This window comes from Schistocerca nitens, chromosome 9, assembly GCF_023898315.1.
Source record: "Schistocerca nitens isolate TAMUIC-IGC-003100 chromosome 9, iqSchNite1.1, whole genome shotgun sequence".
In the NCBI taxonomy this organism is placed as follows: domain Eukaryota; kingdom Metazoa; phylum Arthropoda; class Insecta; order Orthoptera; family Acrididae; genus Schistocerca; species Schistocerca nitens.
Genome location: NC_064622.1, coordinates 94427241 through 94450584, shown reverse-complemented (window position 1 = coordinate 94450584; position 23344 = coordinate 94427241). Strand labels below are relative to the sequence as shown.

The 23344-nt window shown below is 43.7% G+C and overlaps 1 protein-coding gene across 16 annotated transcripts in view; it reads right to left on the bottom strand.

Moving 5' to 3' along the window:
- Window positions 1-14868, bottom strand: part of LOC126202879 (putative mediator of RNA polymerase II transcription subunit 26) — a 92357-nt gene extending 77489 nt beyond the window's left edge. For all 16 annotated transcript variants that reach the window (XM_049936924.1, XM_049936921.1, XM_049936920.1 and 13 more), the window contains exon 1: window positions 14778-14868. In XM_049936924.1, coding sequence (XP_049792881.1) covers window positions 14778-14844 — 67 coding nt within the window. In that variant the 5' untranslated portion in view covers window positions 14845-14868. The remainder of the gene's footprint in view (window positions 1-14777) is intronic.
- Window positions 14869-23344: the final 8476 nt, after the last annotated feature.

The following is a 23344-nucleotide window of genomic DNA, read 5'->3' as shown; positions in this document are numbered from 1 at the left end:
CGTAGACTTGCTGCTGTGACAAACATGCAGCACCGTATTGAACCTTCATTCGTCGATGAATTTTAATAGGTTTCACACCCTCACTACGTAAAAACCTAATAACAGAACGCTTTTCTTCCCTGGTGCAAGTCGCAAGTGGGGCGGCCATCTTTATACTGATACTGCGACGGTATGAGTGCATCTGCACTATGCTGCCATCTACAAGACATTCTGCAGGCTGTTTGTAGCACGCTTACCAACTTACAGGATAAAGGCGCGAAATTTCGATTTGTTACTACAAATTTAAGATTTTCATTTGACTTACCCTCGTATTTCAGTTTACTTTTATCGGAATTTGATCCGTCTTTTACTTTGCCTCTTGCCTTGACTCTGCTTATTTTCTAAATCATTATTATCTTGATATATTTATTGTTACATTCTACTGTGTGCAAATTCTGTTACAGTCTTCGTCGTTATCCTGAAGTTTCTGATACATTTTTATGTACTTTAGTCTGTAAAATCTACGTCAATACGAGTGCTTCACTGGCCACTCTACAGTGTGCGGTGCTGAGTATATCGTACTAAAATAAGTCATTTTCTACCCTGTTCCGTCTGTATACTGAGGGAAGGTAAAATAATTGTTTATATATCTCTGTACGCATCCATACACGCTGCATTTTATTCCAATGGTACTCAGCGAGACATACTATTGTGGCAGCATTTTGGCTGCTAATGGGAACAGCGGGCGGGACTGGATGTATCCTATGGTGAGTACAGCAAGAGGCTGCGGAGCGTAGTTGAACTGCTTAGTCGACGAGCAACTCACAACAGTGCTGCAGTGCTAGTAGTCTTGATACAAAAAAGAGCATTGTCAACGATAAACAAAGCAAACTCTGCATTATATTTACAACAACAGGTGCCGAATTTGACATTCGTTAGAGACGAACCCAGGGAATTTCGCAGAGAAGTAAGTAGCAAATGAAATATTAGCGTTTCTGCAAGATGAGTCAGTGGAAAGTTTGATGTATAGGTTCGAGTCTGTGAGCAATGTACTTGAGGAATACAATGATGACGATACGTCGGATTAAAACTATGTGCCGGACCGAGACTCGAACTCAGGACCTTTGCCTTTCGCAGGCAAGTGGTCTACCAACTGAGCTACCCAAGCACGACTCACGCCCCGTCCTCACAGCTTTACTTCTGCCAGTACCTCATATCAGCGCACACTCCGCTGCAGAGTGAATATCTCATTCTGGATGACGATACGTCCTTTACAAGGGAAAGTGATACTGAAGCCAGCGTCGAACCGTGTAGTTCCTCACCCCTGTCGGACAGGTTGCCATAAATCCCGTCTCCAGTGAAACATAGCAAACGACAATCGTTGCCCGAGGAGCGGACGCTACACGTAATTACTTATGTGCATGATCTTCCACAGCATAGTAAAAACGTAACTATGGACAGACTGCGATTAAGTCCGCAGCAATATGACCATGGAACTGCCGATATTCAAAGGACAAGGCGCACTTGTTACAGAAACTGGTGTTCGTGCGATTGAAGGATGCTCGATACAATTTACAGGATTTGCATGATAATGACCTACTACGATAAGCACATCAAATTTTGCGCGGTATAGATTACAGTGATTTCAAGGGCAGTAGTGGATGTTTGCATAGCTTCAAACAGTGCAACACAATTGGAAGGACAATGCTAAAGAAATTACAAACAAAATGTCAACTCTACGATGCACAACAAACAGCGGAATCGGCCAGAAATTTCGTAACGAGATAAACAAACTTATCCAATCGTTCAGTAATGAATTTGGTTTCAACACCTAACAATCAGAATTTGGAGAGGAAACGCAATGTGAAAGCAACCCTGGAAATTAGAGGCACCAAGAGAATTGGATCAAGATCAGCTAACATCGATGCCTTAAACACATTCATATACAATTATCCCGACTGTTAATATAGGTGGTGAAATGGTTGGAAAGTTATTCATGGTACTGTGAAAAGTTGGAGGTCGTGTGCTCCAAAAATGGCTCAAATGGCTCTAAGCACTAAAGAACTTAACATCTGAGGTCATCAGTCCCCTAGAACTTAGAACTACTTAAACCTAACTAACCTAAGGACATCACACACATCCATGCCCGAGGCAGGATTCGAACCTGCGACCGTAGCAGCAGCGCGGTTTCAGATTGAAGCGCCTAGAACCGCTAGGCCACAGCGGCCGGCTGTTCCGCTCCCTACGACTCTTTCTCGTGTGCGTGATCTTGCAAGGGCATTAGAGAATATTTACGTCACAGCAGGCAAGACTGGGAAAATACGCGTAAGAGAGCGACAGCTGCGGTACGAGCACTGCTTCAAGCCAATAGCTGGTCAAAATAACTTACTTTTGCTTCATTCCTGGTCTGCTTAGAAAAGTTGTACTCCTTTAGAGAAAACATTGCAGTTTATGAACCACTCGAAGAATTCAGTCTCTGAATGTTTGTTCTTTTTCCGTACCTATAAAACATATCGTTGCACTATCTGCAGCTACGCCTTAAAGGATAACCACGATAAGCTCCACGACAGACTGCCATCACATTCCATCAGTTCTCATCACCCCGGCACACCAGCATGATTCTATGTGTGTTCTTTAAGAGTGAATACCTAGATGAACCAAGGATATCGCCTTCGATCTTGATGGTGCCGATCTTTGTGATCACTGTGGCGCGCAGGTTTTCAAAAATGGTTCAAATGGCTCTGACTACTATGGGACTTAACATCTGAGGCCATCAGTCCCCCAGAACTTAGAACTACTTAAACCTGACTAACCTAAGGACATCACACTCATCCATGCCCGAGACAGGATTCGAACCTGCGACCGCAGTGGTCGCGCGGCTCCCGACTGAAGAGCCTAGAACCGCTCGGCCACACCGGCCAGCGCAATTTTTCATTCGGTGTTCATGGTACAAGCTGACAATTTGTTTTGAACGTTTCTTGAATGTCGCTTACGTCCGTTTTGTGAAGTGTAATACATACGTCCCATAGAAAATTGATCTGTGCACCTTCTGGACATTCATTTTCTCCACATAGTGAGTCATTAACTGCTAATGTTTTGCTGTCATAGTTGTTAACACGTCACTTTCAGATGAGTTTTACTGAAGGTTGAACTTGCAACATCGCACTCAAGAGGTTGTTTGTCAGTCTTGTTCGAGCACCAGATCTAAAAATTTTGGCAGTAGGGTTTCTAGGGAACTATGTCGCTTCCTTTCCTGGCTTTCCTATCTACGTTCGCCAACCTACTCTGTTACGCTTTCGATTAAGCTATTGCAAACTGTTACTGTCTTAGCACCACCTGTTTAATTCCCTCCACTGTCTGTTGTCATGCGTTCTTGGTAAAGACTCAAAGCACAGACACAGTCCTACAGATTGTTCGCATTAGCACCTTGCCTGTGGTCTTGTTTACAGGCGAAACGTACTTTGTCAAAACCCTTGCAACAAATCTAAATATATGAAGACAGTAACTGTTCTCGAAAGAACAGATACCATTGATGACTGTGCAGCTTCTCTACAATAAATGATAATTACTTGAAACCCTCAGCTGCCGACAGGTGTTTTTGATATACCTTCTCACCTTGTTCTTTCGAGAACAGTTACTATCTTCATATATATAGTTAAAGGCTTCCCAGCCATTGACCTTCGTCTGTGCGAATGCGCACAAGTTGCCCGAACTCTTACGGGAATCGTGACCTTAGTGTGCGCGAGTAATGAGTGGATGGGCAAATATCTATTAGGTACATTACGTATGTAGATAGTGGACAGATGGGAATGTGGGTCTCACGGGAAGCGTGCAAGGGATAAGTCCCTGCAGTCGCGTTATTCATCTGTGTCCTCGGTGGCTCCGATGGACAGAGCGTGTGCCATGTAAGCAGGAGATCCCGGGTTCGAGTTCCGGTCGGGGCACACATTTTCAGCTGTCCCCATCGAGGTATATCAACAACACCTGTCGGCAGCTGAGGGTTTCAACTAATTATCATTTAAATCTAAATATTCCATTCACGTTACCCATCAGATATTTCATGTGTTAGTCTCATTTCATATCGCTTCTTGGTGTTACTCGAAAATAAGCGCCCCGAATAAAATGTCGTCACTCTCTAAAAAGTGCACACTGGTCGCTTTGGAGCACTATATGCGGAGCAGAACAGGTCACATTGGGGTCACGTGACACTGCACAGCTGCCGTAAGTCATGGAAGTTATTCAGCAGTATGTCCACTCGGTTGCATGGAATCTGTGATATGAGTCGACAACGATGTAACACAGAAAGGAACTGCCGTATTTTGACGTGCCCAGAACCACAGACTGAAAGACATTACCCGATTTGTTGACGTGCAGATGCTAGTGGCAGAGAACGCTGGTACGTCTCTGCCAGATTCTGAACGAACATTGCTAAGGGAACTGCAGGTAGTGGCGCTCTGGTATCGGATAGCTAGCAAAATGGTTGCTGCTCGCAGTGGTTCATACAGCTGGAGAATAGGCCAAACAGCACAGATGCTGGACGATAGATGAGTAGAAGCGTTTAAAGTTGTTCGTCGAGTTGCCATTTTCTCTATTTTCAAAGCGATGCAAAGAGTCTAGTGCAAAGACTTTCCAACGAGGTGTTTCACACGCATTAAGTTGCATGTTTATTTCAGACCGGAGGTAGTTCCGTGATCTACATCTACATTTATACTCCGCAAGCCACCCAACGGTGTGTGGCGGAGGGCACTTTACGTGCCACTGTCATTACCTCCCTTTCCTGTTCCAGTCGCGTATGGTTCGCGGGAAGAACAACTGCCGGAAAGCCTCCGTGCGCGCTCGAATCTCTACAATTTTACATTCGTGATCTCCTCGGGAGGTATAAGTAGTGGGTAGCAATATATTCGGTACCTTATCCAGAAACGCACCCTCTCGAAACATGGACAGCAAGCTACACCGCGATGCAGAGCGCCTCTCTTGCAGAGTCTGCCACTTGAGTTTGCTAAACATCTCCGTAACGCTGTCACGCTTACCAAATAACCCTGTGACGAAACGCGCCGCTCTTCTTTGGATCTGTATCTCCTCTGTTAACCCGACCTGGTACGGATCCCACACTGATGAACAATACTCAAGTATAGGTCGAACGAGTGTTTTAGAAGCCACCTCCTTTGTTGATGGACTACATTTTCTACGGACTCTCCCAATGAATCTCAACCTGGCACCCGCCTTACCATCAATTAATTTTATATGATCATTCCACTTCAAATAGTTCCGTACGCATACTCCCAGTTATTTTACAGAAGTAACTGCTACCAGTGTTTGTTCCGCTGTCATATAATCATACAATAAAGGATCCTTCTTTCTATGTATTCGAAATACATTACATATGTCTATGTTAAGAGTCAGTTGCCACTCCCTGCACCAAGTACCTATCCGCTGCAGATCTTCCTGCATTTTGCTGCAATTTTCTAATGCTGCGACTTCTCTGTATACTACAGAATCATCCGCGAAAAGCCGCTTGGAACTTCCGACAGTATCTACTAGGCCATTTATATATATTGTGCAAAGCAATGGTCCCATAACACTCCCCTGTGGCACGCCAGAGGTTACTTTAAGGTCTGTAGACGTCTCTCCATTGAGAACAACATGCTGTGTTGTGTATGCTAAAAACTCTTCAATCCAGCCACACAGCTGGTCTGATATTCCGTAGGCTCTTACTTTGTTTATCAGGAGACAATGCGAAACTGTATCGCACGCCTTCCGGAAGTAAAGGAAAATGGCATATACCTGGGAGCCTGTATCTAATATTTTCTGGGTCTCATGAACAAATAAAGCGAGATGGGTCTCACACAATCGCTGTTTCCAGAATCCATGTTAATTCCTACAGAGAAGATTCTGAGTCTCCAGAAACAACATGATACGCAAGCAATTAAACCATGTTCTAAAACTCAACAACAGATCAATGTCAGAGATATAGGCCTATAGTTTTCCGCATCTGCTCGATGACCCTTCTTGAAAACTGGAACTACCTGTGCTCTTTTCCAATCATTTGGAACCTTCCGTTCCTCTAGAGAGTTGCGGTACACGACTGTTAGAAAGGGGGGAAAGTTCTTTCGTGTACTCTGTGTAGAATCGAATTGCTATCCCGTCAGTACAGTTGCTTTTCTATTCCATGGACACTTATTTCGATGTCAGACATTTTTTCGTTCGTGCGAGGTTTTAGAGAACGAACTGCAGTGCGGTCTTCCTCTGTGAAACAGCTTTGGAAAAGGTGTTTAGTAATTCAGCTTTACACGTGTCATCCTCTGTTTCAATGCCATTATCACCCCAGAGTGTCTGGCTATTCTGTTTCGATCCACTCACTGGTTTAACGTAAGACCAGAACTACCTAGGATTTTCTGTCAAGTCGGTACATAGAATTTTACTTTCGAATTCACTGAACGCTTCACGCATAGCTTTCCTTACGCTAACTTTGACATCGTTTAGCTTCTGTGTGTCTGAGAGGTTTTGGCTGCGTTTAAATTTGGGGTGAAGCTCTCTTTGCTTTCTCAGTAGTTTCCTAACTTTGTTGTTGAACCACGGAGGGTTTGTCCCGTCCCTCACAGTTGTACTCGGCACGTACCTGTCTAAAACGCAACTTACGATTGCCTTGAATTTTTTCCATAAATACTCAACATCGTCAGTGTCGGAACAGAAATTTTCGTTTTGATCTGTTAGGTAGTCTGAAATCTGCCTCCTATTACTCTTGCTAAACAGATAAAGCTTCCGCTCTTTTTTTATATTCATATTTACTTCCATATTCAGGGATGCTGCAACGGCCTTATGATCACTGATTCCCTGTCCCGCGCGTACAGAGTCGAAAAGTTCGAGTCTGTTATCAGTAGGTCCAAGATGTTATCTCCACGAGTCGGTTCTCTGTTTAATTATTTGGTGCTATTTTTTGCATCGACTCGGATCACCCATTCAGGATAACATAAACATGAATCACGATGTTTATTTCGACATTTTCTGTATCAGCTACATTCCCATGTTCCAAGATGGCAACAACGGTATGAACAGGACTTCACGCCAACGTTCCTGATTTGACGACCACTCTGGCGCCCTGTCACACGTCAGCTGGTCCGGTTAATCACCCGACCTTAATTCCATGGAAAACGTCTGGCAGTAGTTACAACAGCGAGTGAAGCGCAGCAATCAACGGGCCCGCAGTTTGGTAGCCGTAAGGATACAAGCCGTGACGTGCATATGGCTTACCTGAACACCTGGTGCACTCTTCCTCACCGTTTTGCACGGTATTAGCTTCGCGTTTCCTAGAGCTTATCAATTTTTTCCCAGAATGTTGAGGCGCGCTAATGATGTTCGCCACTACTCATATAGTCGGACACTACAGTTATTCGTCTTTGTTATAGGCCTATACTGTGGTCCTTAGACTTGGTGTGCGTTGTGGCGTGACGGTAAATATCTACATCTACATGAATAATGCGCAATCCACTTGACGGTATGTGACCGAGGGTACTTCTGGTTCAACAAACGCCGGACGGTGTGGCCGAGCGGATCTAGGCGCTTCAATCTGGAACCGCGCGACTGCTACGGTCGCAGGTTCGAATCCTGCCTCGGGCATGGACGTGTGTGATGTCCTTAGGTTAGTTAGGTTTAAGCAGTTCTCGGGGACTGATGACCTCAGATGTTAAGTCCCATAGTGCTCAGAGCCATTTGAACCATTTTGGTTCAACAAACTGATGATCACTTCCCTGTTCCACTCGGAAACGGCGCGTGGGAAGAATGAATGAGGGAAAGCCTCCGTAGCAGCTCTAATTTCTCCATTTTCTTGTCGTGGCCATTATGCGAGATGTATGTGGGAGGAAGAAATATGTATTCCGACTCTTCCCCGAAATTTCTCTCTCTGAATTTCATTAGTAACCCGTGAGACACAGCGCCTCTCTTGTAACGTGTGCCACTGGAGTTTGTTGAGAATCTCGGTAATGGTCTCGCGCCGACTAAACGATCCCGTGACAAAACCCGCCGCTCTTCGTTGGATCTTACCTATCTGTTCTATCAGTCCTACCTGGTAAGGGTCCTAGATTGATGAACAATCCTGAAGGATAAATCAAACAGGCGCCTTGCAAGCCAGTCCCTACGTGGATGAATTACATTTCCTTCAGATTCATCCAGTGGGTCTCAGTCTGGCATCTACTTTTCCTACTATTTGTTTTCTGTGGTCATTCTACTTAAGGACGCTCTAGATAGATGTTTTACTGCAGATACTGGTTCCAGCAATTTGTCATCAATAATGAAGTTGTACAGTAGTGGATTTTTTTTCTTATGTACGCGCAATATATTACATTTATTTAAGTTCAGGGCCAACTACCAGAGCCTGCACCATTGATCAATCTTCTGTAGGTCGTCATGAAAATCGATACTGTCTCCTGGCGGTTCTACGAGGGTAATCCCAAAAGTAAGGTCTCCTATATTTTTATAAGAACATAGACCTGTTTATTTCTATAATGGTTTACATCAGTTTATAGCTTGAACATTTAGCTATTTTTCGACATAATCATCATTTCTGTCGATGCATTTTTGTAGACGCTATGGCAGTTTTTGTATGCCCATGTCATACCAGCTCGCCGCCATGCTGTTCAGAAAGTTATGAACCTCTAATTTCACCTCGTCGTCGGAGCTGAATCGCTGGGATCACAATTAACGCTGACAGGTACTGTGAGACTCTGAAAAAACTCAAACGGGCAATTCAGAACCGGAAAAGAGGAATGTTGAGGAAGGGCGTACACATTCTCCATGACAACGCTCGCCCACACTTCGCTCGGCAAACCGTTGTTCTCCTGTAACAGTTTCAGTGGAACATAATCATCCACACACCCTATAGTCCTGACTTGTCGCCCAGTGACTATCACCTGTTCCCTAGGTTAAAAGAATATTTGGCCGGAAAGCGATTCAGCTCCGACGACGAGGTGAAAGAAGAGGTTCATAACTTTCTGATCAGCATGGCAGCGAGCTGGTATGACATAGGCACACAAAACCTGCCACAACGTCTACAAAAATCCATCGACAGAAATGGTGATTATGTCGGAAAATATCTAAATGTTCAGGCTGTAAACTGGTGTAAACCATTGTAGAAATAAAGAGGCCGGCCGATGTGGCCGTGCGGTTCTAAGCGCTTCAGTTTGGAACCGCGTGATCGCTACGGTCGCAGGTTCGAATCCTGCCTCGGGCATGGACGTGTGTGATGTCCTTAGGTTAGTTAGGTTTAAGTAGTTCTAAGTTCTAGGGGACTGATGACCTCAGTAGTTAAGTCCCATAGTGCTCAGAGCCATTTGAACCATTTGAACCAAATAAACAGGTATATGTACTTATGAAAAAATAGACCTTACTTTTGGTATGACCCTCGTACTTTGCTGTAGTTAATGGTATCATCTGCGAACAGTCTTAAGGAACTTCCGAATTTTTGTGCTACATCATTTTTGTATACCGTGTACAAGAGTAATGGTCCTATCACACTTCCTTGTGGTACTCCGGAAATTACCTTTACATCTGTCGATTTTTTTTCCTTCAAAACCGACGCGTTGATTTCTATCTGTAAGGAAGTCTTGAAACCAGTCGCAAACCTCGTCGGGTACTAAGCTCGTATTTTTTTCACTAAACGGTAAGGCCGAGCGCTGTTGGCAAGCGGGGTGCACTCAGCCCTTGTGAGGCAAACTGAGGAACTACTGTACTGAGAAGGAGCGGCTCCGGCCTCGTAAACTCGTGCTAACCACATGCCCTACATATCCGCATCCAGTGACGCCTGTGGGCTGAGCATGACACGGAGACCGATCGAAATGCCTTCCAAGGCCTGTTCGGATGGAGTGTAGTTTTTTTTTTTCCTTAGGTATTGCGGGACGGTGTCAAACGACTTCCTGAAGTCGGGACACTTGTACTCAAATTTTTAGAAGGTCAGTTAGTTTTTGTCAGGTAAATAGAGATAACATTGTCTTTAAGAGTATAGCTGTCTTGCTTAAGCACAATTTTCGCTTCTAGGTACAACATTCAGTTAATAATATGTGCTTCAGTGCTTCTATATTAAAAGAAGTGTTACAAAACAGTGGTACATGCGGTTCAGGAATGAGTTCAGTAATCCGTGTCCTACGTAAGTTACTTTACAGACGGTCTACAAGCTACACTCCTGGAAATTGAAATAAGAACACCATGAATTCATTGTCCCAGGAAGGGGAAACTTTATTGACACATTCCTGGGGTCAGATACATCACATGATCACACTGACAGAACCACAGGCACGACCGAGCGAGGTGGCGCAGTGGTAAGACACTGGACTCGCATTCGGGAGGACGACGGTTCAATCCCGCGTCCGGCCATCCTGATTTAGGTTTTCCGTGATTTCCCTAAATCACTCCAGGCAAATGCCGGGATGGTTCCTCTGAAAGGGCACGGCCGACTCCCTTCCCCATCCTTCCCTAATCCGATGAGACCGATGACCACGCTGTCTGGTCTCCTTCCCCAAAACCAACCAACCACAGGCACATAGACACAGGCAACAGAGCATGCACAATGTCGGCACCAGTACAGTGTATATCCACCTTTCGCAGCAATGCAGGCTGCTATTCTCCCATGGAGACGATCGTAGAGATGCTGGATGTAGTCCTGTGGAACGGCTTGCCATGCCATTTCCACCTGGCGCCTCAGTTGGACCAGCATTCGTGCTGGACGTGCAGACCGCGTGAGACGACGCTTCATCCAGTCCCAAACATGCTCAATGGGGGACAGATCCGGAGATCTTGCTGGCCAGGGTAGTTGACTTACACCTTCTAGAGCACGTTGGGTGGCACGGGATACATGCGGACGTGCATTGTCCTGTTGGAACAGCAAGTTCCCTTGCCGGTCTAGGAATGGTAGAACGATGGGTTCGATGACGGTTTGGATGTACCGTGCACTATTCAGTGTCCCCTCGACGATCACCAGTGGTGTACGGCCAGTGAAGGAGATCGCTCCCCACACCATGATGCCGGGTGTTGGCCCTGTGTGCCTCGGTCGTATGCAGTCCTGATTGTGGCGCTCACCTGCACGGCGCCAAACACGCATACGACCATCATTGGCACCAAGGCAGAAGCGACTCTCATCGCTGAAGACGACACGTCTCCATTCGTCCCTCCATTCACGCCTGTCGCGACACCACTGGAGGCGGGCTGCACGATGTTGGGGCGTGAGCGGAAGACGGCCTAACGGTGTGCGGGACCGTAGCCCAGCTTCATGGAGACGGTTGCGAATGGTCCTCGCCAATACCCCAGGAGCAACAGTGTCCCTAATTTGCTGGGAAGTGGCGGTGCGGTCCCCTACGGCACTGTGTAGGATCCTGCGGTCTTGGCGTGAATCCGTGCGTCGCTGCGGTCCGGTCCCAGGTCGACGGGCACGTGCACCTTCCGCCGACCACTGGCGACAACATCGATGTACTGTGGAGACCTCACGCCCCACGTGTTGAGCAATTCGGCGGTACGTCCACCCGGCCTCCCGCATGCCCACTATACGCCCTCGCTCAAAGTCCGTCAACTGCACATACGGTTCACGTCCACGCTGTCGCGGCATGCTACCAGTGTTAAAGACTGCGATGGAGCTCCGTATGCCACGGCAAACTGGCTGACACTGACGGCGGCGGTGCACAAATGCTGCGCAGCTAGCGCCATTCGACGGCCAACACCGCGGTTCCTCGTGTGTCCGCTGTGCCGTGCGTGTGATCATTGCTTGTACAGCCCTCTCGCAGTGTCCGGAGCAAGTATGGTGGGTCTGACACACCGGTGTCAATGTGTTCTTTTTTCCATTTCCAGGAGTGTATTTCTTGACACATCAAAGAATCAGTGCAGTTATCGGGTGAAATGTAGTTGTTTTGTATTAAGAAGAACGATGGTTTTTATGTACATATGGCCACCTAAATATCCGGCATTTTGGTTATCTCGTAGTTGTGACGTAGCAAATTCATTTCGTTACAACTTTTTGAGTGGTTTAGTTCTCAAAGCGTCCTAAATGATCCTGAGCGATCACAGTACAGGCAGCCAGTCACGAATCGAAGGGATAATACAGACTTTTAAAAAAAATTCTAGATCACTGACTTTATTACATAGTAAATGCAACCTAAACACAAGACGCGATCAAACATTTACTGTTTGAAGGCGTTGCTGCAGGTATATGCATCGTAGCGCGACTCATATACGGGTTTATCAGCGCCTACATGTAGGCAAGCAATTAGTGTGGCATCCGTGACTTTCGGTCGTGCGAGCGGTAAATACGGAAACGTGAACTATGGCGACGTTGTTACCAAATCCGCCCAAGCAGTACCAACATGACGCTATTATTTTCTTGGCTGCCGAAGGACAAACGTCGGTACACACCAATCGGTGACTGAACAAAGAGTATGGCCCAGCATGTCTGTCGAAACCACCGTTGTCGAAAGGTGCGCCGAAATTCGTCATAGCGAACGTCCCCACATCGCAAATGCCTTATAAAAGGCACTGAAGGTTCTCCATTTCCTATCGGATGGAGATGTGCAACCGGCAGTTACGTTCTTCTTACGCAGCAGGTAACGGTGTTTTGCCAGACAGGTATCTCAATCTGTCACCTCGCTGGGATAATTGCCTCAATGCTAAACGGAAATTTTGCCTGATCAGCATACCTAATTTGGAACTGTACGGCATTAGAACGGAAACTTCTTCATCGCCCTTACACATCTTTTCAGTTGATTCAGACATGGATTAAATATTGGAGGAAGGACCAGCTACGTAGCGACAGAAGAAGAGTAAATGAAAAGATCCTAAATAAACAGTTCTTACTTTTTTTATTTTTTATTTGTAGAATTTGTTGATCATTCTCATTGACTGTTCTCGAAGGAAAACACCTTATTGAGTAGTCTTCTCACGCGAAAAATGCCATTTGCAGGAAGGTGCACATGATTTCTCTATAAGGCCGAAACTAAACTGTATCTTGCGTCTTGATTATGTGTTGGAAAATGTATGGTCGATTGTAGATGTTACGTAAAGTTGCTTGCCTTCCAATAACAGTAGCTACCGTTTGAACAACAGCTACAAAAGACAATTCTAATCTTATCGCACTGCAATACGGACACCTGCATGGCAGGTACCTAAATCTCTGGAAAAAAAACCGTGTTGCTAGGTATCAAAGATCACGTTGGTACTGCAGTTTTTCCACAATTTCCGTTTTAAAAAGAAATCAGGTGTCGAGAATGTCGAAAATCTGTCACTACTCCCCTTGAACAGAATGGCCTGCGTTCGACTTGAAACGCAATCCTTTCCGTGTATCACTAAGCGTGTACTCGCACTGGAGGGGTCTAACGCAATTCTGTTATTAATTTAAATGTGTTATCTTGAAAAGTATAAAACTTAAAAATTAAGTCATCTAACAATTCAGGGATGAAGGGTTAACATCCAGTCTCGAGAAAATTGCCTTTCTATAACATCACTGCTTTGTTGAAATGGTAGCTCGGCACGTTTTCTTCAGTCATGGTGGTAAAACGGAATTCCGACACAGGGCCTACCAACTCTTGAACCAGAAAAACAAAATTAGGACTGCCGTAAGCTCTTATATGAATGATTTTCTTATTTTTGACTGGTTCAGATCTTGGATATTCGTAAGATGTGCCAATATTATCATCATACCGGGTGATAAAAAAGTCAGTATAAATTTGAAAACTTAATAAACCACAGAATAATGTAGATAGAGAGGTAAAAAGTGACACACGTGCTTGGAATGACATGGGGTTTTATTAGAACCACCCATATTGCTAGACGCGTGAAAGATCTCTTGCGCCCGTCGTTTGGTGATGATCGTGTGCTCAGCCGCCACTTTCGTCACGCTTGGCCTCCCATGTCCCCAGACCTGAGTCCGTGCGATTATTGGCTTTGAGATTACCTGAAGTCGCAAGTGTATCGTGATCGACCGACATCTCTATGGATGCTGAAAGGCAACATCCGACGCCAATGCCTCACCATATCTCCGGACATGCTTTACAGTGCTGTTCACAACATTATTCCTCGACTACAGCTATTGTTGAGGAATGATGGTGGACATATTAAGCATTTTCTGTAAAGAACATGATCTTTGCTTTGTCTTACTTTGTTATGCTAATTACTGCTATTCTGATCAGATGAAGCGCCATCTGTTGGACATTTTTTGAACCTTTGTATTTCTTTGGTTCTAATAAAACCTCATGTCATTCCAAGCGTGTGTGTCAATTTGTACCTCTCTGTCTACATTATTCCGTGAGTTATTCAGTTTACAAATTTATACTGACATTTTGATCGCCTGGTATTATGGGAGGGACGTTCGTCGATATTTATCCAAAGGCACTGTTTAGCCAGACGTCGTACGTCAACAAACTAAGTTGTCACTATAGCCGACATATTTGTCGCGAGACAATTCAGAAACTACATTGATATTTGAAATTTTTTATGTATCTTTCACTTTTCAGTGCCAGTTCCAGAAATTTTACAGTAAGACTAGATACCCAGGGAGATCGTAACTCGTTATGCTGTAAAAATTCTGCAACTGCTACTCGAAAACGAAGTTTTTAAACTGGGCTATTTACGATGTGATGATAATTTCAGATTGATTCCAATAAATAACTAATATTATTAAAATAACATTTAAACACCCGTGGAACACTGGCAGCAGAAGGCATTTCGACAACTCAGAACCAAGTTTTGGGAATAGGAATTTCACAAGTTGGCACCTGAGTCTCAGACTCAGGGAAACCGCGAGTGCGGTAGCGGCGATGTCGCCTTACCAGAGTTCACTTGCGCCGGTAGCGACAGCAGCGCCGCGGCGGCGCACAGCAGAACCACTGTCCTCATGGCGTCGCTTCGCTCAGGACACTGGGTATCGTGCGCGGCGGATCTGCCGTTATGTGGAGAAGCGCAGTGCGACCGCTTCCGCCCCCTGGCCGCCAGAGGAAGCGCACCGCGGTCGACTATCGCACCTGTGGCGTTTTCCGTCCTCAGAACCCTCTGCAGCGTGCAGGTCGTTGTCCGCTGCACCCTCCCGTGCCAGCACAGACAAATATCTCACTGATCCGTAACTTCATTTTCCATTTAATCCCTTTTCCAGTTCATAACGGGGTTGGTACAGCAACCGGTATTTGTGATACGAAGAAAAGAGTAGTCTTGGCTGCAATTTATTCATATTATTATTATTATTTTCCATACGATCATATACAGCGGAAAGAAACATAGTCACCACATATTTGGGACAGGCTTTGCGGTTCAGAATAAAATAATGGCCAATGTGATGACACTAGAAAATGTGAATGAAAGAATATGCTACATCAGAATCAAAGGCAAATATAGAAACATCTCATTAATAAGTACAATTGAAATAAAACAGCCCTCAGTCACTATTTTTAACGAATTAACCGGATTTCAACACTGCTAAGAGTGTCTTCCTCAGAATTTAAATCAATGAATGGTCTATAACATGGTCACAGAATTATGATACAAGTATAAGTACAGAATCATCGTGAAAGACTGGCAGTACTTTATATGTCCTTTATAAAATAATAAATATGCCAAAAGGGCATTAGTCACAAAGATATTTAAGATAAAAAATTGTGATGGCGAGCCACTAAGGGCTGCTCGTTACTTACAGACTCCGTTCGCAACCTGTAACTGCGTAAGTAACGAGCAGCCCTTAGTGGCTCGCCATCAAAATTTTTTATCGTAAATATCTTTGTGACTAATGCCCTTTTGGCATATTTATTATTTTACAAATGACATAAGTACTGCCAGTCTTTCACGATGATTCTGTACTTATACTCTGTATCATACGCTTTTAGTCGTAATTCTGTGACCATGTTATAGACCATTCATTGATTTAAATTCTGAGGAAGACACTCTTGGCAGTGTTGAAACCCGGTTAATTCGTTAAAAGTAGTGCCCGAGGGCTGTTTTCTTTCAATTGCAACCATTTACGATCTCTGAATGTGCAGGCATGTACAAAATTTTGTCATTAATAAGTGTCCATGCCCCAACTGCAGGCAAGGAGGGAGACATAAAAGACGAATTCTATGACACCCCAGACCAGATGTACTCCAGATTACTACAGTATGACATCAAAATTGTGATGGGAGACTCAAATGCCAAAATAGGACAAGAACAGCAACGGCAACCATGTATAGGCATGTCCAGCCTTCACACTGAATCAAATGATAATGGTATAAGGCTTTTCAACTTCGCCACAGCTAGAAACATGAAAATAGCAAGTACATCATTTCCCCATAAAGCAATACATAAAGCAACATGGACCTCACCAGATGGATTAATTAGGAACCAAATAGACCATGTTTTGATAGAGAAAACGCATAAAAAGGCAATAACAGATGTTAGGACAACGAGAGGGGCTGAGATAGGCTCGCACCATTTTCTTGTGCTTATAAAGATGAAACAATCATTGCCAAAACCACCAAGTAAGAACAACAGTGGTAAAAGAACCCAAAGTGTAGATGTGAGTAGGCTAAAAGAGGAGGACGTGAATAAACCGTTTAAGATTAAGCTTAAAAATAGTTTCGCTGAATTAGAGAATGACAACAACAGAAAAGAAGATGAAGATATCAACACAAAATGGAAGAAGATGACAACAGTTCTGAGGGAGACAGCGTATGAGCTACTAGGAGTTGATAATAATAGCACTATAAAGCGAAAAATCATGGTCCAATGAAACATGTAGAAAAGCAGTACAGGACAGGAAGAAAGCCAGACAGGCAATGATGAACAATAACACCATGAAAACCAAACAACATACAGGAAAGCCACGAGAGAAATGAAGAGTATAATAAGGCGAGATAAAAGAGCACTCATATATAAACAGGTAGAGAAGTCTGAGGAGGGCTATAACCAGAACAATAGTAAACAGTTTTACAGGACAATGAATAGCTATAGAAAAGAGTACAGAGCTCTAAGGACAATGGAAAACTGATCACTATGAATGAAGGAAATTTAGAGAACTGGAGGAAATACTTCAAAGAACTGCTGAACAACCCGGTAGATATCTACAACAATGAAAACATGGCAGAAAACAATCAGAATTACAACCATTAATCAAAAAACCAACTGTGATGGAGGTGAAGGAGACAATATAAAGACCAAAAAATGGAAAGTCCCTTGGCATTCATGACATCAGCAGAGCTCATGAAAGAAGGGGGAGAGAAGCTACATGAATAGTTAGCCAAACTGATAAAAGAGGTATGGAGAAAAGAAGTAGTGCTGGAGGAATGGAAAACTGCTGCTGTATGTCCCACATACAAGAAAGGAGACGAAATGCTGACACAGAACTGCATGCTCTAAACTAATGTCACGAATTATACTGAACAGGCTCAACCCATACATCGAGGAAATATTAGACACAGCACAAGGAGGATTCAGAAAAGCTAAATCATCAATCAGCCAAATATTCACATTAAGACAAATTGTAGATAAGAACCGGGAGCACAATCATGGTACCTTTGGCCTGTTTATAGATTTCAACAAAGCATATGGCAGTATAGTAAGAGAAGAAATGTGGAGGATAATGGCAGAGCATGGGATACCTGACAAGCTGATAAAGCTAACTCAGATGTGTGTGATGGAATCTAAGTGTAGAGTGAAAGTACAGGGGGAGTTCTCAGAAGCATTTGAAGTAAAAGCAGAAGTGAGGGAGGGAGATATTATATCACCAACCCTGTTCAATATGGCCCTCAGCAACACCCTGAGGAGAGTAACGTGAGAAAGTGAAGGAGACGCCATAGGAAGAAAAGAGAAATGTCCTGGCTTTTGCGGATGATATTGTGCTGATAGGAAATAACATGTAAGAACTGGAGAAAATGGGGACTGTGCTAATGAAAGAAGCAAAGAAACTAGGTCTAAGTATAAATGAAAGTATAACAAAGTTCCTGGTAGTAGGAAGAAGAGCTCATTTGGGATCAAACCATCTAAAAATCGGGAATCTAACAGTACAGAGACGGACACATTCACGTACCTCGGTGTCAACATCAACCAAAAAAACCTGATAGAACAAGAGATAGTAACAAGAATTCAAGCTGGGGGAAGATGTCTAGGAGCTATGCACAACATCATAAGATAGAAGTTACCATCTAGGCAGGCAATAATAAGAATATATCAGACCATCATCAAGTCAATAGTGTGCTATGCAAGTGAGACATGGACCCTGACAAAGAAAACAGAGAAAAAACTCATCACTTTTGAAAATAAAGTACAGAAAAAAATATGGAATGAACAGTGGAGAATAAGGAAAAAAAGAGAACTCAGACAATTAGACACACTACCTGACATCGTAGAGAGGGTGAAAATTAAGAGACTAAGATGGTATGGACATGTGAGAAGGAGAGGGGGGAGGGGGAACATGGTAATGAAGGCTGTAATGGATGGAGAAGCTGAAGGAAAGAGATGGAGGGATAATTCCATGGGAGATATGCAGATACTAGGTCTGGGAGATGAAGATGCAGATGACAGGAAAAATGTGGAAGGCTGGACTGAGTGAGGCGAAGGACCGGCTGTGGTTTATATGGCCAGTATAAGTAAGTAAGTTAGTAAGTAAATATTATTATTTCCCAATGAGCATTTCACCTGTGGCGCCTCTGGGGTGAAGCGCCATGTCTTTGTACCTGATGATCTTTTACTCTGCTTCTTTGTAGCTCTCTCTGCGCCCTATGTTCGTACAGCCATATTGTATTCAGCTTGTTCAGTGTTTAAATAAATGTTCATTCGACTGCAAAAAATGTGTTATTATCGATCTACGACTCGTAATATCCACACACCTTTATTTAGGTTTCTTCGGATTGATCTATGGAAGAAATAAAATTTCATAATAGTGATGTGACATTATTTAGTGATACTGGATTACCAAGAAAATACAAAACTACTTACTGATATTTGGTAGCAATGGGCACATGGGATACAGCGCATAAAATATCCCAGCAGGTAAAGGTCCCTTGTCAAAGCCTTAAAAACAATGCATGGTGTCATATGAAATAGAGTAAAAGAGAAGATAATCGAAAGGTACTTAAAAAAAAGTGTAGTCTACTTTATCCACAAATTCATAACCCACACTGGAAATAAGGAGAAAGCAGCAGAATACATTATTACAGCATGTGGAGCAGGTCAGTGCACACATAACGGGATCAGGCCTACAGTGAAGCTTTACGTCGTAAATATGCCGGACGTGTAGTACATATTCTGGCTGCACACATCACACTGTATATGAAAACATACATACTAGGCCCCTAAGGCTAGTGCATGGAGCTCTCGGTAGATGCGTCTGCAGGTAGTGAGCTATGATAATGTTCAACAATAGCAACAAACCACAACAGTTATTATAGATGACTGGTGTTCTAAAAAAATTGCTGATAAAATTTTCACATTAAAAGATTAGAGAAGATAAACTTCTTAGTCAAGATCTCTAATAATAACCTTTATTCTCAATAGCCAGTTTAGGTAAATCAGAGTTACCGTCCTCAGATCTGGATAGCATCAGCATAGTACAGGTATAAACAAAGGAATTGTAATATAGAGTATCAAGTACAATTTAAATTACGTTAATGGCCAGAATAATTAGGATGACTAAAAACTTGAAACTAATATATGTGTGGCGTGCGTACTGTAAGACCTTCGGTACACACACCATCAGATTATTTGACTTGTCGCTCTAACGAAGTAGGCGAGTGTCAGCAAAATGTCTTGTGGTCTTATCGTGGCGTGTTTATCTTCTGTCGTTAGGTCAGACGATAGAAATGCCACTTGCACGCTTAGAGTAGCAGATTGACGGTGACCAACTTTAAACAGAACTTGATTAATTTTCACACACATTTATTAGAATAATAAAAATCATAGATATTACGTAACTTGATTCTGGATGCTGTTTACAATTGACAATCTGAAGTTCCTTTGGTCTTGGTACGTTGATCTTATTCTCACATATCTCTGATACTTGACAAAGTGTCTATACATTTCTCTTCATGGCTATGTACAGGAATATGATAATCTTATTAGGCGCAGACTGAAACTTGACTATAGACTAATGCAGACTAAGGCACAGTGATGCAGACTAATGCAGACTGACTAATCGGAGGTCTGTACACTCGTTATAATACCTCGAGCGTTCAGGTATCACTGCGCGAGTGTGATCCGCGAGGAGAAAATGTTGTACGTTAGCAGCAATCTCATTGGCTGCATGACATATTAATACGCAGATCGAAGCAGAATTTGGTCTGTCTCTAAGACAGCGCCATCTCGTAGTGCGGAGATGGACAAGCGCTGCGCCTGCGCTGTTGTGCTTAGCGGGGCGCGCTCTAGTGGGAAAGTTGTGTACGCGCTGACTACGCGGAACTATGTACACAACAATATGTAAAAAATGTATTGCTAAAATGGGAAAGCATAAAATAATATAGGGGAGATCTGAATACCAGTACTGAGTGTCCCCAGTAGTATTATAGCCAACAACATTGTGAATACCCGAATCTTCCTAAAATCAAAATCTACACCCCTCCCAATCCCGCCTCTTCACGAAATCGTGAAATGTTAACTACCTGTCACAACCGACTAACAGTTTCAATACTACAATATTTACCATGGCTTATTGCAGTGCCTGTGTTATTCCTAATTACGATGCAAAGTTGCTTCGGGCGTGCATGAATGTCCAAAGGAACCTTCCATAGTAATTGGGAATAACGCACGCACTGCAATATCGTATTTATCCGCCGAAATTGGGCAAGCGACTATCAAGTAAATGTCTACTCTGTCCAATAATATACATAACATATGTATGAGTACAAGTTGTAGGCACATGGTTTACGACATATGAAAATTTGGGTTTGGCTTTGAGTCATGCTCGGATAGCCAAATGTTAAGGCGACCGCACCAGATAAGGGGGAAATCCAGTTCGAGACCCGGTCCGGCATAAATTTTCAGTCTTCATTCAAATATACAGATGATGGTTGTCCATATTCGCAACAGCGAATACATTTAATGTGTTTCAATACTTCGTTTGGCCGCCAAGCAAGTACGATATCTAAGTTGTAAAATATCTTCAACACACCGCCGTTTCATACTGAACGTAAGAGTGTAATGTAGTGTTGCCAGCTACGCGCAATACACACTGTCGACTTATTTGACACTGCGATGCAATTTCGTACACACGTAAATAAAATAAAAAATTTACTAATAATGATTTGTTCAATTGTTCAAATGTGTGTGAAATCTTACGGGACTTAACTGCTAAGGTCATCAGTCCCTAAGCTTGCACACTACTTAACCTAAAATATCCTAAGCACAAACACACACCCGTGCCCGAGGGAGGACTCGAACCTCCGCCGGGACCAGCCACACAGTCCATGACTGCAGCGCCTTAGACCGCTCGGCTGATCCCGCGCGGCAATAATGATTTGGTAACCACCCAAATCACTTAACATAAACTTTGTCTTCCAAAAAATAGCTTTATCCTTTATTTACGCATATGGTCAAACTGTTGACGATGGACTGAAAGGCACATTCACAATCACCGTGCGAAAGAACGCTGAACAGTTGTAATTACAGTGGATGATATGGTAAAGCATGCATTGGCGGCTCGACGACATATATCCTCTGGTATAGTTGGGGCATCGTCATAAACAGCATCTTTGAGTGCTCCCCAAAGAAATAAATCGAGAAGAGTCAAAACAGGGGATCTATCAGGCTATTTGACAACAGAATTTCGTGCTCACCAACTTCCAGGAAAGTTCTTATTCAGTTTTTGCGTCGCAACATGGGACCAGTTACCTGGACAACCGTCGTGTTGCAGCCACATACACAGTCGAATATCCAGCGGTACCTCTACGTCCATGGAATTTGTCGACCTGGAAAAAGCGTTCGACAGTGTAAAATGACGCGGTATCTCTACGTTCATGGGATTTGTCGACCTGGAAAAAGCGTTCGACAGTGTAAAATGGTGCAAGATGCTTGAAATTCTAAGAAAAATAGGAGTAAGCTACAGGGAGAGATAGATAATATAGAATATTTATAAGAGCGAAGAGGGAATAATAAGTGTGGACGACCAAGAACGAAGGGATCGGTTAAAAAGGTTGTAAGACAGGGATGTAGTCTTTCGCCTCTATTGTTCGATCTGCGCATCGAAGAAGCACTGATGGAAATAAAAGAAAGGTTGTAAGATGTCCGAGCAGATGTAATTATATGTAAGAGGTCCGAGCAGATGTAATTTCGATGTATTGCTCATGTGCTGCCTGCGAAAGTCAGGAATGCCCTTACTGCGGCGAAGACGCTATTATCAACACCTCAGTAAGTTTGAACGAGGTCGTGTAATAAGGCTACGACAAGCTGGATGTTTCTTCTGCGATATCGCAGAAAGACTTTGTAGGAATGTAGCTACCGTACATGACTGCTGGAAGTGGTGGTTACTGGAAAGTGCAGTCTCAAGAGGACCGGACTCTGGACAGCCGCGTGGCACTGCCGAGAGGAAAGACCATAGTATTGGATACATGGCTCTGGCACATCTCAATGCATCTGCAGCGGCAACGTGAGCACCAGTTGGCACCACAGTGACGTAAGAAACTGTTAAAGATCTATTAGTTCAAATACAGACGTGCTGTAGTTGACCCCAAACCAACGCCATTTGAGACTCCAGTGATGCCAAGTGATAGGTCACTGCAGGTGAGGGTCGAACCCTGTTGTGTTTTCTGATAATGGCTGGTTCTGCCTCGGTGTCAGTGATGGCCGTGTATTGATTAGAAGGAGGCCAGTGAGGGCCTGGAAACAAAATGTCTGCTTGCTAAACACGCTGGACCTACACTCGGGGTTGTGATCTGGGGTGCGAATTCGTATGACAGCAGGAGCACTCTCGCTATTGTCCCACGCATCCTGATTGCGAATTTGCACGTCAGTGTAGTGATTCGACCTGTTGTGCTGCCATTTATGGACATCATTCAAGGGGCTGTTTTCAGCAGGATAACGCTTGTACACATACCGCTGTTGTTACCGAACATGTTCTGCAGAATGTCAACCAGATGCCTTGGCCTGCACAATCACCAGATCTGTCTCCAATCAAGCACATATGTAACATAATCGGATGAAAAATGCAATCTCATCCACAACCAGCATTAACAGTCGCCATATTAAACCACCAAGTACAACAGACTTGGAACTCCAGCACACAAACTGACATCCGGCACAGGTATAGTAGAATGCACACACGTTTGTATGCTTTCATTCAACATTCTGGCGGTTACACCGATATTATTGTGCCAACTTTTCACATTTGCAGTGACGTACCTCCCGCTTACGTTAACATGTGATCGTGCAATGTTATTCAGTAGAA